General features: G+C 40.0%; 1 protein-coding gene across 1 annotated transcript in view; it reads left to right on the top strand.

Moving 5' to 3' along the window:
• The first annotated feature begins 3,908 nt into the window (after positions 1-3,908).
• The window catches only part of ush2a (Usher syndrome 2A (autosomal recessive, mild)), a 191,946-nt gene continuing 176,339 nt past the window's right edge, over positions 3,909-19,515 (top strand). Inside the window, 5 exon segments of the mRNA XM_034527265.1 lie at positions 3,909-4,305; positions 4,336-4,532; positions 5,093-5,307; positions 5,437-5,655; positions 9,682-9,850. Of these exon segments, the coding sequence (XP_034383156.1) occupies positions 3,909-4,305; positions 4,336-4,532; positions 5,093-5,307; positions 5,437-5,655; positions 9,682-9,850 (1,197 nt within the window).

Here is a 19,515-nt window from a genome sequence, read left to right as displayed (position 1 = left end):
ATAAAAACTATCTCACCTGAGGTAGAATATTTTGTAGCCCAAAGTAATTTGTGGAGAATGTAGATGTTGTTTACTTTAAAGGTACGCTGTGGAGGTTTTGACCACCAGTAGCACTATGGAGAAATGTTTTTGTTTGTGTCATGCACACCAACAAAGACAGAAATTAGAAGCACAGATGCTCACTGATGTACACGCAAACACTGACGCACTATTATTCAGGAAATAAAGATGTTCTTGAATGCATCAGGCCTAAAATGTGTGTGTGTGTTTGTGTGTGTGGGGGGGGGGGGGGGGGGGGGGGTGTAACATTTCCATATGGACAGCCTAATATTGTATTTTGCAAAAAAAATAAAATACACAGCGTGACCATCAATTTATTCCACTTTTCCTAATCAGCAGCAAGGCCAAGGATGTCTCCATACATATTCATGCTGCTCTGGAGACTCAGAGAGACGATACTTTTACAGCCCACATTTACTATATTATCCTTTATGTTATTAGACCAGCAAACACAATTTAGCCAAATATAAGTCATACATAAGTAATTTAGAAAATGAGACAATATTAATTGTGCGATCGTCATCCTGTTTTAATCCCGTTTGTGTGATAGCACTTCAATCTCTGGAATTGAATGCGCCTGGCTGAATAAATTAGTACAATCAATGTATGACTAGATTCTCTGTCATGTGGACACACTCTGTGCAAATCTATGCAAATGTCTTATGAGGAGAGGATAAGAAAAACTCTTACTGGCTAACAAAGCTCTTGATAATCATAGTCTATCTGACACAATGATGTCATTTTCACCCTCTCAGAGGAAAAGAAAGAAGTACAACGAGGAATATATGGCACGGGATGCAAAAACAGAGGGTTCCTCATTCTTCAAGGGAAAATGATCACGTTATGTATGTGAATGTTTACTTCTGTAGAGATACTTCACTGTCACAAACAACTTTTATATTTGTATGTTGATGCTTTTAAGCATAGAAAAAAAATTGTTTGCAATCTTGACTGAAATCTTTTTTATTTTTCAAATGTATTCCCCCCTTTGCTTTCTCCATTTTTTCCCCTTTCTCCAACACTTTCCTCCCTACCTCTTTCCTAGCCCCTAGCCACCTCCCCTCTCCTCCTCTCCCCTCCCTTTGCTCCTCTCTGCCTGGTATTGATTAGAAGGCGAACCTCTAATCTCCTTAAGGTCATTAGGAACACTTAATTAAAACCTAGTTAGAATGCCTTTGTTCAACCAAAGCAAATTGCAGCTGTTCAAACGCGATTAGTATGATAACGTAAAAACTTGTCGGCAGGGAAAAATATAAGAGAGGGTCTTTTTTGGTCGAAATGTTTACACAATTTAAATGCAGAGCGCTTAAGCACACAGTGGAAGTCTAAAATAAAGTACGAGCTAGTGCTTCTGTTCTGTGTGTGTGTTTGTGTGTGTGTGTGTGTGTGTGTGTGTGTGTGTGTGTTGATGGGATTGTTGGTATTTTGAGGAAACTAGAGGATTAAAGCATGTAACTGGCTTAGAGATTTGTCTAAAATTGTTTGTTTTAAATACCTGGAAAAAAACAAAGAAAAATGCAATAACAAAAGACTAGGTTAAATATATGATATGGTATTAAGGTGAAAGTTTTCTTTTGTTGTCATGCATACACAAGTGTTATCCACCTTTCTTATTCAGCAAATAGTGCAATACAGATTTGAACCAGAAGGGGAAAAAATGGAAACTGAGAAAAGTGAGGAAACAATTACCATCAACTTCATAGTTTAGTTACTGTTTATTAGAGATAAAATAGTTTATATGTATATACATTACATTGTTTTCAGTTATTGAAATTGATTACTTCAATATTCATTGTAATATTGTACAACATATTTTACACAAGGCAACTCAGGTTTCCACACAAGCTAATTCACACTTCAAAATATAGTTTTTTGATCAAGCAAATATCAAAGGGCATTCGCAGCAGCTAAACCATACATAATGTGGTCACTTTTGCATGCAGGGCTTCATTACAGACATGTAATTACTTTAATTAGTAATTTGTCTTTAATTGTTACGAAGGTCCAATTAATAGCACACATAGCAGGGAACCCCTGGTGACTGCCATTAAATTGCTGACAGGGAAGACACCTTGCCAGCTCCTTTACCTCTCATTATGGCATTCTTGCAAATTAAAGTGTGAGCTTGAATTGACTTAATTCTGAACATTTATATTTTATTAACTCAGGGCATGTTTAAATGTTATTGCAAATGTTGTATTGATTAATACATTTATTGATGCATTTTTGTCTCTCTCAATGTGGACTACAAACACATGTACAGGCCTGTATATTTAAGTTTACCAAAGAATGTCGGTTAAAATCATTTTGTAATTTGTATACAGTTCTGTGTCAGTGTTTAACTACAACGAAATGGTAGATGCTCATAATGAATTACAAAAAAAGCCTTAAATGGTGATGTAGTATTTAATTTGTTTAATTTATTTTATTGACAGATCTATGAAATCGCTACCCACACTCTCTTTGGCCAGAGCGGATTGCGTTGCCTAGTGACGGCAGTAGCGTTCTTCTTCTCTGAGAGCCACTTGTCTGAAACCCAGACACAGCCCACGAAGGTGGGGGGTAAAGTATTGCTACCAGGCAGGAGGTAATTAGGCTTTTTAAATCGCATATTAATGCATCGCTGTCATGGACAATATGTAGTACAATCCTGTAACAGATGCAAATGGGGGATGTCGCACTATTTATTCTCACGCCAACCACGGGGCTCTCAAGTTTCCGTTACTTGGCTCTCGCCACTGTAACGTCGCCTCGTCGTTACTTTGCGCCCGATATCCTGCCGCCTCGAGCGCTGCTGGCCAGATGGCAGCCCGCTGTAATCTCCTTAGTACCGCGTGCTGCGTGCTCTGAGTGAGAGAGCTGCGGCAGAGAAGAACAACACAGGACTTGAACCGACTGTCAATCAGTTGTTCTGTCAAAGTGTGGGGCTAGAACAACGGACAGAATAACTCACGTCATGTGTGGAAAGGACTATTTTTTTTCTACTGGCGCGCGGCGTCTGGTATAGCCGACAGGTGCGCGGAGAAACAGGTAGTTAGTTAACTAGCTTGTTTTGTTCGACTCGTGCCAGAGCAACAAGTGGGCTGTTTGTTGACGCTGCACCGGTGATGGGGACATCGCGTTGTGCCTGGGACTCCTCGCCGACAGGTAACCACGAGGAGTCACTAGATAGTTTTAGCATTCCACAATATCTGTATAGATTTACACATTTGCTCAGCTTATAGCACCCGTTATTAGATACACTGTGAGCGTGCCTATTATCAAACGGCCATTGCAGGCGAGAGGGTCCAATAATGCAACACTCGAGATGACTGCACTGCTGGCCTCTTTTTGTGTGTCAAAATGCGAAATTGAAGCTGATAAGTATTGTAATGAAGAGAGCTTTGGCCTAAGCCTCAATTTCCAACAAACTTATGTGAAAAGTCGTTCAGTTGGATAAGGACCTGGAGGCCAGATGCCAGCAGGAAAAGGTCATGTTTAATTCAATAGAAAATGAAGAAAAGGGGAAAGCAATGTAGCAGTATCAGTTGAGCTGTGCCTCCATCAAGCTGTACATGATAGTGCAGGCTTTGGCTAGGGAATAGCCTGCATGGCATTTCACTCTCCTCAGATTTGTCTCATGTTGGATTTTGGTCTGACCACGTCTCTCTTTCCTTCTCTCCTTCTCTCTATTCCCTCTCTAGATTGTGAAATCCTACCTATCATGTGAAGGCTTTGGTTGTGGTTTGTGTGTGGGTGTGTGTGCGAGGGACTGAGACGGTGTAACAGAGAGCTAAGCTTCGTAGCCTCACCCTAGGGGTCCTGGCCTGTAAAAAAAAATGTCCCTGGAACCCTGGAACCACGAAACCATGACAGTCATCACTTATTCAAGTGCTGCTGGAAGGCTTCCGAAAGAAATCCAGGTTCTTGAACATCCTTCATCACCCGGGAATGTTGCAGAACCCCTGTTTAAGATTTTAGAACCCAAAACCACGCTGGACCCCTCGGAGAACCCGATTCTCGAATCTTGTAGGGTCAAAGGCCAGAGATGGTTGGAACACAGCGGCAACGAGGGAGGAGCAAAGGCAGAGAGGGCAGAAACGCAGAGACACAAATGGGGAAGAGGAGTCAGCAAGAGGATGGAGAGAGGAAGGAGAGAGGAGGAGCCGTGCGACTTAAGGATCAAATGCAACAAGGACATTAAAATATACCTAAAGAGTGGGGGGAAATGCGCGAAAAGAAAAGACATGAGCACGACAGATGTGTGTGGGATTTCTGGGATTCTGTCAGCTGTAGAAACAGACGGTGAAAGCAAGCAAAGGGAGAAAAAGATGAGAGAAAGGAAGATGTGGCCTGTTTCTCCCTGGCCATTATACCTGAAAATCATTACTGGAAGAGGGGAAAACATGATGAAAAGGATGAAGTGGTATCATCTCTTCATCTGGTTCACTCTCCTCCTCTTCAGCCTGTGTCCAACACCTGCTTCATCACAGGTAAGAGTGACTTTCAAGAGCTAATTGTAATTTGTGAACCACAAACTGGAGAATAACAGACAATGTATTGTATATTAATTATATAATGACTATAAAATAGGCCTTTGTCAAAGCAGACATTTTGACCCCTCCTACTATTAGAGAAGCCCCGGTGTTACCAATTACATTAACGCTAGCTGTGTTCTATTCAAGTATGTCCCAGTAAGTTATGACAGTGTGACACTGAGCCAGCATGCACAATACCAGGACCTGAGTCCGAAGCAGCTAAATACAATTCACCATTCATTTATTGATATTTACTTTTAAAAACACCTGTCCTAATATATATTAAATGTACTTTATACATACAGTACATGTGATGATAAGAGATTTGCTTGCACAATGGATTATGCTATATCATGACCCTGGTCTACAACCCATAGGTTGTTTTATTTTATAACACTTTTAATTCTCCATTTGTGGCATTTTAATTCTCTGGTTACTGCCTCCACAAATATGTGAAAGTGTCAAGAGACCCAGATTAAATGTGATTATGCTAATTGTTTAACTATCTTTCTTAGGGACATTTCCCCAGAATGGAGAACATTGCTGCCTTTAAACCTGTGTCCACCTCCCCTTCTCGATCCACCTGTGGGGTCCCAGAGCGGAGCAGCTACTGTCAGTCGCCGTCCTCTCAGACTGAGCTGACAACATGTTATCAGGCCTTCTGTGTCCACGAGTGTCCCTATAGATACTCCACACCTCCATATGCCCCACTGCTACTGCCTGCACACAGGTAGGTAGATTGAATTCTTGGTAAGGCTATGAAGGTATTTTAAATGACCTCTGACCTTTCCATTTATGCAAACAGAAAAGAGGTAATTTGGAGTGAAAATATTAACACATTTACACTTTATTCCTTCAGGGGTACCTGTATAAATGAAGACAGTAATGACACTCGTCCTGGGACCCAGACGGAGAGCAGAACCACTACCAGTTCAGAGGGGGTTTCTGGTGGATCCAGTAGTGTGCTCTTTCGGCACATCCAGGATGGATGTCTGGTCTCTCCCCCCTCACAGACACTAGGAGCATTGGGTTCCCTCACTCTGGCATTGTGGATCAAACCAAGCTCCCCTGGAGAAATGTGAGTTGAATTTTTGTAATTCCTATGAAATGGAATATTATTTCTGTTACATGTCATCTTACAGCACAGTATACTGTGCTTTAAACAATATACATTGATAATGGATGGATGGATGGATGGATCTCAGCTAGCCTCAGCAGTCAAGTTAACTCCATGCAAAGAAGCAAAGGCAATATGTAATAGTGGCCAGTTGGCTAGTGTTCCCTGTGTGTGGATGACAGTTTGTGCAGTAACTTTGATTAGTTGAAAAGTCCAACTTAGATGAGAGTAAATGTTCTCCATGTATCCTGACTTACTTATCACAGCATATGAATAATCATAAACTAGGGCTGTGCCAAATCTCCTTTTTTACATTCTATGGACGTTTTTTAAATAAAGCTTTGACTATTTATCAGCATATTTTATGTCATCACCTTAAAACAAATCCTCAATTTAAATTTAGTGATTTAGCGAATTCAAAGAGTTAATAAATCTTAATCTGCAATTTTGCAGAATTACCAAAAATTCAAGTGCAAAGAAAAGATGTGCAGCATTCGAATGTTGATTTCAAATTTGATTATCAACGTTATGAGAACAGCTTTGAACTATTTGGTGCAGCTCTAAAAACTACACAGCTAGAAATGCTTAAAAAATGTGTTATTATCCATGTATAAGTGTATACTTTATGGATAGATGCTAATCTAAGTGAAATAGATGATCCCCAAAGACACATTAGACCATACAGTTTCATTTGGCACAGCTATAAAGAGCAATAACAACATAGTGTTACATCGAGCAAGCTTTGTTGATACTTTATTGGTTAGAGAAGGTACAGGAAGAGGTAAAACTGGCAGCTCACATTGCTTAGCTAAAAACCACACAATTCAGCTTTTTTGAGAAATAAAAATAAAATGAAAAATTGCAGTGATAGAAATAAAGTCATTCAATTTGTTATTGGCATTATGAGGATCTACTTTATTTTCAAATATTTGGAACCTAGTTGGAGAAAAAGAAATGGGAAACAATAGCGTGTGTGTGTGTGTGTGTGTGTGTGCAATAATAATGAGTCACAATTACTGATTTACCTTATCAGAGTAATCCAACATCATCCTTTGCTACTGATCCAGCTCCCTGCTGGAAACACACTGCTGCTGTGATGTATAGTCAAATGTCTGTTGTGATATCATATTTGATATGATTGTCATACATTGAAGTGAAAGCCCTGCGATATTGATCTAATAACAAGGAGCAATCAGGCCTAGTCAGGTCAGTATCACTATCAGGAAATGCTGGCTAACAACTGGCTGTCATGTCCTACTTAGACATGTTGTGTGTGAGAGGGGATGAGAGTGTGCTGGTATGTTGCGGGCAGGGACAGAGTTACACTCACTCAGATCAGTTTGCACAAACACACACACACACACACACACACACACACACACAAAGCTCAAGCACACATATAAAGGGATCAGTTGGCTTTTCTTAGCAACCCCATCTCCCCCTACAGCAACACTGAAAGTAGATTGCTCGAACAACATGGGATGCTTTGTCATGAAAGTACAAATAAGTTAAACATGCATGATGTCTTGTTTTTCTATTTGTTAGTCAAATGTCGCTGTCATTTTTGCTAACCTCAATATTGCCGATGTGTTTACATAAGAATGTCACCAGCATTTTTGCAAACATAATGCCAAAATAAACATTGGCCATTGCGCAGAAATAGCACATTTCTGTGAACAGGGCCTGAAGTCCTTTTTAATTTATAGTTTTGGTTGTTTGGTTTTATTTCATTAATGTTTTATTTATATTAAATATTTTAATATTTACTTCACCTTCTAATTCCAATGTTTAAATATTCTTAAAAATGAAAAGTTCTTGATAGAATATACTGGTATATTATGCTATTATGTAATCCTATTAGCGGAAAAAAGGGTCTTAAAACGACAATGGAATCATTTAACGCAATTATATTTGTATAATATATATAATATATATAATATATTTTGACTCTTTAAAGAAAACAAGGCTCAAAATATATTTAGCAGAACCAGAGATGCTATCTTTTTTTAGTCCATGCATTGTTCTTTTTTGGGCCTAAACTACCCACAATGCAACTTGATTGCTGACATTTGGGTCGGAGATTCGGGGTGTGTGATGTTAGTAGCAGCGAGCCTCAAACGGAGGTCTGGTAAACTCTTCTTCTTTCTACCTCTGCACCCCCAGTCTTCTTTTATTTTAAAACTTCAGCTCCATCCTTCAGCCAACAATATCTGATCATATTAAAAGATAGTTTAGTCATATTTCATTTTTACTACATGGTCTTTTAATATGATAAGAAATCGTAGGCTCGATTTGGACAAACAAAGAAAGGCAATGCTCGGTGAGAAAAAAATGATCATCAATGTGGATTAAACACACATCTGTTATGGCTTTGTTGAAGTTTCACAAGATAAAGTCTGTCTACATTCACATATTCCACAATGTGCTGTCAAGATAAACATGAATGATAACTTTCCAGCGGGACAGGTCTGAAGAAAGATCCAGAGCAACACCAGGTTTTATGTGCATTGAGTAACTCATCGGATATTCAGTTTAAATGTTGCTGTCAGTTGAATTTAACTCTGAGACGGAGAATCAGCCAGAGATCAAATCAGTCCTTTAAATTTCATGCTGTGATTTTGTTTGTGAAGTTGTCTGTCCGGGGATTTAGATGACAGACAAGTCTTGTTGTCTTGGTTTTACGAACATGACACCTGTAAGGCTGAATGCATCTGAATGGAAGTAAAAGCTCCCCCCTCTCACTCTCCCTCGCTGTCTTTCTGTTACTGTCGTTGGCCATCAGTCTTTTGTTGTAGAGACGATCATGGCTGCCATCAAAGAAGCCAGATGAAAGGAGGTCTCTATCCTCACCTCTGTCCATCTCTCCTCACCCCTCTCTCTTTGTGTCTCCCTCTCTTTGTGATATCACATCCCTCCCATTATCTGAACAATGAACAGAGCCAGCCACCTGTTCTTACAAATCATAGTTTTTACTCTACCGTGGCTTCACTTCCAGAAACTGGTTATGAACTTATGTCTGTATTGTTTGAAGATTCTAATTTTGAATGGATATTTATTTTGGTCACACACACTGAACTTTTCCTTGCTTGAAGTTTTTTGACAACTTGTTTGTCCCTAACCATCAACGTACCTTTCCCTAGCAACGTATAGAATACATTTTTGTTAAAACAGATAAGCCAACAGAAAAGTATGCAACACCAACAATGTTTACTATTGATTAAGAAAGCAGGCTGCCAAAAGTGTATTTGCGTTTTTTTCTAACTGAATATCATTCTGGGTTTTGGACAAAACAATTACTTTTTAAATGTTTTAACTTGGGCATTTTAAATTAAATCAAATAATAATCAACACTGTTTAGTCGAATCAGGATTGTTTCATATATATCAAAAGTTAAAGCATCCTTTGACAAAATAAGCATTTTCAGTCCAGTAAATCAGCCCTTTAGTTTTTTTAAGTAACCAACCTGCATTTATTATCTCTATCTATCTATCTATCTATCTATCTATCTATCTATCTATCTATCTATCTATCTATCTATCTATCTATCTATCTATCTATCTATCTATCTATCTCTTTGTCTCTTCCCACAAGCACACACACGCTCACATGCATACATACATATGGTCTCTTTCTCATGCATACATCATCTGTGATTTATAGGGTATGTGGCTCTGGGTTCATAAAAGTCATGATTTCCCATAAAATGTCAGTGATGGTGGTTAATATGACACGAGGAGGGTGTGTGTGTCTGCACCCAGTGTAGCAGCTCCAACCTAGCAGTCATGTAAAATATTGATATTCTATGTGTAAATGTCAGAATGAGAGACTGTGTGTAGGAGTGTGCGTAGTGGCACTTGAGTCCACTCGTCCTTTTTCCTTACTTCTGAGTCGAGTCATAACAAGTTCCACTGCAAGATATTCAGATGGACTGTCTTGACTGTATATCTGCTGCTGAAATAATTGTGTTTCGATATGTGTTTCCCTCAGGATGCTGCTGGAGAAGAGCTCAGGCCAGCGGTTGATTTTTTCTGTGACAGTGTCTGAGCAGATGGTCACACTGCGGTATGGTCAGTCCAGCAGTCAGTCTCCTCTGACCGTCAGCTTCAGAACTGAGGGGAGGCTTACACTGGAGAAGTGGACACACCTTGTTTTGCAGGTAACAATTCTCTGAGTGTTTAGGGATTCTGATGGTGGCACGAGAGACAGCTGCCCTGTCAACATGTCATAGTCGGTCAATATGAGAGGCACATGTAGCACGCATGTTTACGTGATTTTATACAGGGGTTTGCTGTAGCTTCCGTAACAACAAGGTACCCGGTTCGATCCCCGCTCTCCCCATAGTTGCATGTCGAAGTGTCCTTGAGCAAGACACTGAAACCACAGTTGCTCCCCGGGCGCTTCACTGCAGCCCACTGCTCCTTAATAACTAAGGATGGGTCAAATGCAGAGGAGAATTTCCCCACGGGGATAAATAAAAGTGTAAATTTCTTTCTTTTTTTTCATGAAGCTCAATCAATCTACTTAAGAAGTGCCATCAGGTTTGCGTTTAACTGTCATAAGGAAATGGTCTCTTTATTATCGTCTTCTCCATCTAAGTTCCTCTTTTATTCTCTGTCCACCTTTTTCTCTTCCTCTCTACGAGGTTGTGGTAATTACACTGGCAAACATCTGCTTTGGCACAGCTGTTGGGGCCAGGGGCCGCACATTACATCAGACACACATACACAGACATAATTCCTCCCACATGCAACAGAGTATTTCTTTGGCTTTTACTTATTTAATTCTCTTTAATCTCTTAAGGTCTATAGTTATTTGTATGATTTACTGTGTAAAACACAGAAATGTATGTAGGTTGTTTAATTGTATTGCACAACGCTCGTTCTAAAACGTGAGTGAAACAGGGGTTGCCTTTCACACGCTGGCGAGCACCGTAACACTCAATGAGCCTTCTCGTTGTGTCCTGTATGTGATATACAAACAATGTATACATTTATTTTATCTATTTGGTGTTTTCTGTCCTTTATTTCTCAAGAACCAATTGACCCAAGTGGTACATCAACTAGACATTTTAGGAGGTATTAGAAGTTACAAATTCAACGCTGTCATGGGCAAAAAAGTCTTTCATAAGCTCTGATGGTTCTGAAAAAGCTGTTAGTCTCTCTCTCTCTCTCTCTCTCTCTCTCTCTCTCTCTCTCTCTGTGTGTTTCTGGTCTGTGGAAGAGTATCATTTTACAGATTACTCTACTGGACAATCTTTCTCTTTCAGCATTTCTGAGTAACACTAGGCTACTTGTCGAGAAAACATGGCCACCAAGACCAGCCTTTCCATGATAAGCGTCTGTTAAGAAAGTTGTTGGTTTACTACTTTTTATCTATATACTGTTTTTATCTATATATTGTTTTGGCCCAAAGTAAATCAATTTAAGGAAAACATTATAACAAGTTGCCGACTAATGACAAGTAATCTGTTGCAAATAGATGACCCTCTTAATAATCTTAGTACCTTCAAGTCAATTTCCTATTCTTCCATTTTCTATGATTATAAATCATTCAAATTAAGTTTCCAGTAATTACTTTGAAAAGAGAGACTGGAGGTGCCAAATGTAGGTAGATAAAGGAATGATATATAGTATGCCTACTATATAGCAACTGCAGTTATATTTAAAGCATTATTAAAGGCCAGAGGGAGAAGCCAGGACTGGGGAAGTTATACATGTTAACCAGTACTTTTAAGTTATTGTCCCCAGCCAGATCTAACTTGACAGCTTAGTTTACTGGCTGGCTGACTGGTGTTGATGCCCGGTCCAGTAATTTGGCTGTCCATTGTGTTGTTGGCTAAATGTAGTGTTGCTTATGGCTCAATTGCTAGCAAGTCTGTGTGTGTGTCTGTGCAGTATGTGTCTGTACAGTATGTCTTCATGCCCTGCAGGGATCAGGCTTTTATATATGTCTATGTACACTATCTATGTGTCTTGTACATGTCCACGAAGGCATAGAAAAGTGTAAGCCTTACAGATATTTAGCTAAAAGTGTGTTGTGTTGGTGTGGCTTGGAGGTGTTTTGAAACTTTGTGTGTGTGCGCCTTCTTGTGAATCAGACGGCCTTTTGTTTAATGGTAGGATGATGTGATCTGTTTTGACTATTCAGAAGAATAACATAATCATCCTTGACACTCAAACACCATTCGCATACTCCCATTCCTGTGCATTCACACACACTTATCTACTTATCACTCACTCAAACACACGCACACACACACACACACACACACACACATTCTCACAGTTCAGCAGTAATTTGTAGCAGACATGTCAGCCACAATACAGATATTACCCTATGAAGGAGCAGGGCAATTTAGAAACCTTTCTTGCACACACAAAATACACACACAGACACACATATACACACACGCTCGCTCGCTCGCTCCCTCACACACACACACACACACACACACACACACACACACACACACACACCAACCAGTCATCTGTCGGTTTGAAAAGATCAAAACACCAAAAAAGACAGTCAAAAGGAATACGGATTTCCAAGTGCCAGGAGCAATTCACACACACTGACGCACACATGTACACGCACGGTGCCTGGAGCAAGGTGCTGTAGGGATGCCGGTGCTCCCTAGGTAGTTGTCTTATCTGATTATGGTAACGATGTCGAGAATAGTGGAGGAAAAGGTAGCCTGGGGGAGGGAGGGATTGGGAGAGGAGGAGAGATGGGGAAAGTGAGGGAGGTGGCTCAGTGTTGTTAAGCGATAGTTACAAAGTCAGTTTAATGTGAGACTCACTTCCCGGTACATTTCTGCAGAATTTATTACAAATGGGTAGCTCTTCTTGAATGTAGAAAATTACCTCAACTACTCCTGGGAATGAGGGAGGGGTGGAAACAACTGGTGTTAAAGTGGCTGATGATCTGTGTATAATTGACACGACTTGTTTTCTCTGTGGGTGTTTTCTTTTATTTATTTTTTTTATCTCTAGTGCCTGACAGCACTGTGATTGCATGAGGACACAATTGGGCATTGACACTGTGGAGTGATTGGGTAGGGAAACTAATGAGCTGCACGCAGTCCGTTTGTCCATCCAGAGCCCCTTCACATTGAGGCACAAAGTAGACGAGATATAAACATAACACCCACATCGGGAGCACCACACCACGGCAGCAAATGGGAGGCTACGTTAAGACGAAGAAGTTATCGGCTGTTATTGCCAATTTACCGCCATGAAACTAGAGCCATTTGTTATTGTCATTAAACAGATTAACCATTATGTGAGCAATCCAATGCAAAATCAGGTTTACTTAGAATCTTGTACACAACCTTCTGTGTTGGCTCTAAATGATAAATACAAAAACTTCCAGATATTTTCTTTTTGCGCACCTCTCATTTGAATGTTGTTATACTTTGTGCTATTGTATTATTATAGTGAATGGGAAAGAAACTAAAAATATTCAACAACAAAAAAAAGTCAGGGGGGATGGAAGGAAATCTAGTAGACGGTTTCAGTGTATAGAGAACCGCAGAGTTGAAGAGAATAAAGTGGCAAAAAGAGATGGCAAAAGATGGGAAGAAGAGAATGAAGGGAGTTTGCGATTTAAATAGCTTTGGAGTACTATCTTTTGGAGTACCAGTGATTGACTGAGTGCCTGGAGGACCCCCAGAGGGGTCCGTCTGTTAGTGCCTGAGCAAATCAGCATTATCGGATGAGGCAGTGGCAGGGACAACCAGTCACACCGGTCCCATCACGACCCAACAGGGCAGCATGAATGTTTAACACTTGTGCGTAGGCACACACACGCGCGCACACATGCACTCTTTTTCTTTCTCTTACCATTGAATAAACCAACACACTAGGAGTGTACGTACTGCCTCCACATACACACAGCACCACACATGCATACATAGGAAAATGGCTGGTTGCGTCTTTTTTTCTCACCTGTTGCAAAAAACAGAAAAAGAAAGTGGAACAGACTTCTTAAGAAAGAGGAAAAAGAGGGTAAAAGGGTATCATAATGAGTTAAGGTCAAGTCAAGTTTACAAAGACACACACACATCCATCTATATATTTATTTGAGAGAGTTGTTTGTATCTAATCTATAATGTGTTCTCTAGACCCTGACAGCTCATCTGACAGTTTGGCTGCTAAAACTTCTCCTGAATGCCATAATACGTATGAGTGGTTCATTTACACAATTACACTGGAAGACTCTGGCCTCTGTGTTTGTCTGTATAGGGACTGGTCTGGTCTTGGCAGACGGCAACTGTTTTGCACCGATTGATCTGATACCACCACAGTCTTTCCATCTTTTTCTTTCTTTCTTTCTAGATGCATGGGCACATTCCTCATTAGCCCACTCCATCCTTCGTCTGTCTTCTTCTCTGTTCTCGGTCTGTCTCTCCTGCAGCCTCTGTCATTCCTGTTCTCTTCCTCCCTCTGCCCTCCTCTTCATCACTTCTCCCCACCTCTGATTCTGTGTTTGCTGTTGTTGTGTATTGGTCAAAAAGTGTTATCTGACCCAGCTCATCTACCTTGATCCTGACCTAGTTTTAGCAGTCTCGGAACACAAGTTACAAGTATCTCCAGTTACACCTCTAGTCCCATAGATATAGGCCCTCTCAGCAATAAGTTTCTCTTTTCTCCAGACATATATAGATATTTTAACCTGATTAACTTGTTGTTGTTGTTGTTGTAGTGCTTCTACATACACGCTTTACCTAACGCTATCCTCTAATTACAATACTCTACAATATTGCAGAGTACTGCTGCTGTGACATGCTGCTCAATTAATGTTAAGCAACTGTAAGGTATGTGTATCTATTGCTGTAAAAGAATAAAGTAACATTGGAATTTGACAGGAAGAGAAGGAATTTAAATAAAGGCACATCAAGACATTATGCAAATAACTGACGACATGATTTGCCACAGGGGAAATAGAGTTAAATATAAAGTGTTTCTATTTGTGTAGTCTCATGATATTCTCTCTGTCTCACACAGACAGACACAGACAGACACAGACAGACACACGACAAAGAGAGTCTGAGCCAAGCTGTTTATGTAGGCTCTATTTGTGTGTTTGCATGCATACGTGTGCACTAAATACAGTAAATGTATGAGTGTGTATTTATGGTTATGTGCATCTGTGTGTGAAGGTGAGGCAAGGTTGTTATGTAGGGGTGAAACGGACGCCTCTATGGTAGCCCTCTGCCCGCTGGCACAGGAGGCGAAAGGGCACGAGACTGGCATCAATTACATAGTGGGCGAGTGGGAGAGAAAGGTATGTGTGGTTTTTTTTTTGGGGGGGGGGGTTGTCCTCAAATGAATTCATTAATTCATTTTACATCAGTGTTGTCTGGTCCAGCTTAATAGTGAGAGCAAGGCACTAACATGGCCAGGGTTAGGGGTTTCATTCCCACTGGAGCTGTGAGATATGAGTGCTAAAAATGTATTTGGCAAGGAGGCTGCAAGGTGCTTTGTATAAAAGGGTCCACTTAAGAGCACATGTTATGTTAACCTACCCTTGCTAGAAATATACACACTAAATTAGTAGTTGGATTATATAATCTAGTAACCCTATTAAGAGCAGAATAATTATAAAAACATTGACAATCAAACTTTTCACTTCTGGAAGTAGAGTTCTGCACTGACCTGAATTTGAGACTGGAACTTGTCCAAACCTGTGTCGTTATGACCAACCTGACATACGCAGTGATACTTTTACATTGTTTTTATTATTTTTTTGCACTGGATATTTATCTGACAATTTATTACATATATGTTGGAAAAGAGATGAGGATGCATTGATAGTCTATACTCTAATGTACACTGATACTGACGTTTTTAAATAGATTCGTTATCAGGCCATTTTGTGTCTGATCAGCATTAAATACACATTGTGTTTCCGCCTACAATTACATTAATTAAATCATGTCATGTCTTTTCATTCTACACAGTGAGAATAACGTGTGTGCGTGTGTGTGTGTGTGTGTGTGTGTGTGTGTGTGTGTGTGTGTGTGTGTGTGTGTGTGTGTGTGTGTGTGTGTGTGTGTGTGTGTGTGTGTGTGTGTGTGTGTGTGTGTGTGTTGGCAGATACCCAAAGTTAGGGTGTCGGAAGAAGAAGTGGTAGAGAAAATGTTGGATTGGTAGATCTGATTTGTATTGCTTAGTAAGGGAGACAACCTGAGCCTAACCAGAGCCAGAAACGTCAAGCAACAACAAGACTCAAACTCAACCTGAAACCTGATACTTTGTCAGGACCTGGTGCACCTGAGCCGTGTTACTAAGTCTCACTTCTCTCTTCTTTCAGTGTGATATTGTATGCTCTCATGGATGTCTCCGTTTCATTAAATGGGACTCCTCTTTGCTTTCTGCTCACAAAGAAAAAGTCCTAGAGACTTATGGTCTTTATTAAAAGGTTGATGTGTCACCTTATAAATGTCCCCTCACTGTATTTTTCTGTCTTTATCTTTTGTCCTTTTTTTTTTTCTTGAAGATGATTTTGTCTTTCTCTTTCTCTCTCTCTGCCTCATCTATCTCTCATTCTCTCCCCCCTTCCACCCTCTTTGTCCTTCCCTCTTATTCTCCTTACACACACTCCCTCTCTCTCCCTCTCCATCTCCCTGGGGACAATTTTCTTTTCTTAAATAAACTGTCATAGCTAGTGTTAAAATATGGGCCCTACATGGGGTGAGCGCGGCAAGGCAAAGGCATGGGGCCCTGGGCTGGTATAAAACATGGATAATATGCTGTGAGAGGTAATTGTATCTTTTAGAGCTGAGATGAGTAGAACAAATGTGTCTCCTCTCCATTCTCTCTCTCTCTCTCTCGCTCTCTCCTTTCCCTCCTCTTCCTATCTCTTTCTTTACACTGCAGCCGTGCTAATATGATAGAGAGAATATTGGCTGTACATCAGAGCTGCTAACAGTTCATAGTGGGTAAGGGCAAGTATATAGAGGGGAGAGAGGAGTAAAGAGGGGGAGGCTTGGTGGAAGAATAACAAGGAGAGAGATAACAGTAGAGAGAGAGTGATAGAAAGAGAGAGGGAAAGGTGACAATATGCCTCGGGATGCATAAAGTCACATTGCACTTTTTGATTTCACTCACTTTGGGTCGCATTTAGAGGACATAAATATCTGGGAATATCTAGCAAGCTGTTTCCGAAAATCTTCTTAAAGCTAAGATCATCTTAGTCGGATTGTAAGTCAGATCATCTTAACCTGAAGATGATTTTTGAAAAGTGGGCCTGTATCCTTCTGTTAGTTAAAGCTTCATGAACATGTTATACAAACACACGTGAACAAAATGTGTCTTGTTCAGTTGGGCAGCTGATTATCAGGTATTGATGAAGTGAGCTTTGGGGCTTTTGCATCTGCAGAATGACGTGATGGCCTGTTTTGCCCACATTTGTTGCAGAATCAGTGATTTGAATTGCACCAATGGTAATGTAATTACATAAATGCACCAATGTGTCCTTCTCCTTTGCCTCTGGTCTTCACTTTTAGTGTCCTGGCTCAGCTGCTCTTCATCTCCGTGTCCCAACTATAGTCCCTATTAGGCCTGCACAGTATGAGATGAGGAAAATCTGCGATTATGTTGCAGTATGACTTGTGATAAATTAACAAATGACCTTTTATTACTCCAAATTTGTCAGCAACAGCATATCACCGGCCCACTCTTTTCATCAATAAATTCAATTAAATCAATAGAAATAAACAATAATAAATAAATAAAACAATAAAATCCCCGGACATGAACAACTTAACAGTGCTTTCTCGAGGGAACTTCAGAGCCTTCACTAAAAGGCAACTCAAAATATCAATTTGCTTGTGTAAAACAACGACAACAGCAGCAGTAGATGAGAGACTGCTACGGATTAATACTGCTTTTCTACTGTTAACATTAGACAGGTGCATTAATACATTTTTGTCTTTATACTTGTAATGGTTCTATTGCACTTACTTACAGTAAAGAGCGTAGTTCTAAACTCGAGTAATCTCCACTTCACTTGGTTCACAGCCCTGTCTTCTTTTCTTTGGGCCTTTTGTTGAGGGAACTGTTTCTTTCCTCTTCACCAATATATTTAATTCTTCCTTTTTTTAATTTGACGTATTTTGAGTCTTCTCTATCCTGCTCTCCAAAATATCTCTTTCTAAGTCGCTCTCTTTCCCATGCATTATGCACCTATTATCGTTCTCTCGTTCACCAAACTCTTCTCTCCAACTTCCCTCCATCATGTCTCTCTTACTTTCTCTTTTTTTCCATCTTTCCTCACTATTTTTCTGACTCCCCCCAGCAGCTTCACTGGCTGTGGAATGAGGTGCGTTGAGTGGCATGTCAGTCACAGGGCAACATATCCGGAGGAGAGCAGCTGCGTGGAGGGAGTTTGGTGAGGCGGGATGCGTGGGGGCAGACGTGAGGAGTCAGGGATTAGAGGAGGTTAAAAGGAGAGGAAGAGATAGGTGAGGGAGAGCAGACAAGCATGAGAGTAGCAACACGAAAGGGGAATGTCTGGGAAAAGAAAACAAAAGATGGTTGAGCAGAGTTCAAGAGAGGAGGTTGGCGATGTAGGGATGGAAAGGAGCGATGGAATATTTAAAGAAAGGAAGTAGAAAACAGGGATTTACAATCTACGATTTTAGAGAAGAGGGTGTTGGAACAAAGATAGAAAGCTTTACAACCTGTAAAGCCATAGCTTCACATTATGTTTCTTTTGAAATGTGAGGGTGCTCTTGCACAAATTTAAATACATGTCCACGTATGTATTCCACTTGCTACACCTTCTAAAGCTGTGCTTGACAGTACTCACTGCAGTTGTTCACTTTGGGGTGGTTGGGAAGGTTTGGTCCGTTCTTCTTCTTATTCTCAGTCGGGGTGCACCGATACAGAGAGTGGATATCAGGCTAATATCAACTCAAATAGCTGCATTGAACTGATCTGTTCTGGAATTGTAATTATTCACTGGCTTCACACAATAATTGTAATTCCTGTCAGTTTTGTAGATTTTTTAAATTTTTATAAAGTTTCTTGTGTATGTTTAAAAAAATTCTAATTATGAATAACAACTCAGTACGTTTATATCTTTGTTTTTATTTGTTGCATTTAGTTTTACAAAGTTAGGAAAGCAATGTTTAAATCAAGCCCGATGTTTCCTTAGACATAAAAGAATGATTCCCAGTCACTTCCACACAGTGAGACCCACAGCTTATTATTTAAAAAATACTCGGTAATGCCCAGGTATCGCTTAAAGTCAGATCTGTGAGTCCCTATTTTTTGGTGTTTGTTTTCTTTGTGTGTCTGCCTTTGATAACATGTCATGGGAAATAATATGCTCTGTGATAAAGGTGAAACAAAGACTGCACAGTGTGTGTAAACTGGTGTTTTACATTCACACACTGACACCATTAAGCTCCTGCATAAAGCCTTGTGCTTATTTAGCATTTCATAGACTAAACAAACGGCAGTCAAATATGTATCTAGAATTGGTTTTACAGTGTTAGTAGATGAGAAGGACCTTAAGAATAACTCTGACCTCAAACTCTCACTGGCAGCTACGACAGCCCTTCAACACATAGACACTAAATGTTGTTTTAAAGTATGACACTTTCTGTGAGATGTTTGTGTAAAGAATGAGATTAGTCAGGTGAGTTGTCTTGGACCATGATCAATTGAAAAGCTTTAGTCCAGTCCAGTATGACAGCCGTCTAGTAATATTAATTTGAAAGGGAATAGCAACTTACTCTGTTGCAACCAAGCATGAGTTTATTGGTATAAGAAAGCGTTACACTTGCTTCCATATATATATATATATATATAT

Source organism: Cyclopterus lumpus, chromosome 3, assembly GCF_009769545.1.
Source record: "Cyclopterus lumpus isolate fCycLum1 chromosome 3, fCycLum1.pri, whole genome shotgun sequence".
Lineage (NCBI taxonomy): Eukaryota > Metazoa > Chordata > Actinopteri > Perciformes > Cyclopteridae > Cyclopterus > Cyclopterus lumpus.
Note: the sequence above shows the minus strand (reverse complement) of the source record. Positions and strands in the feature narration are given on the sequence as shown.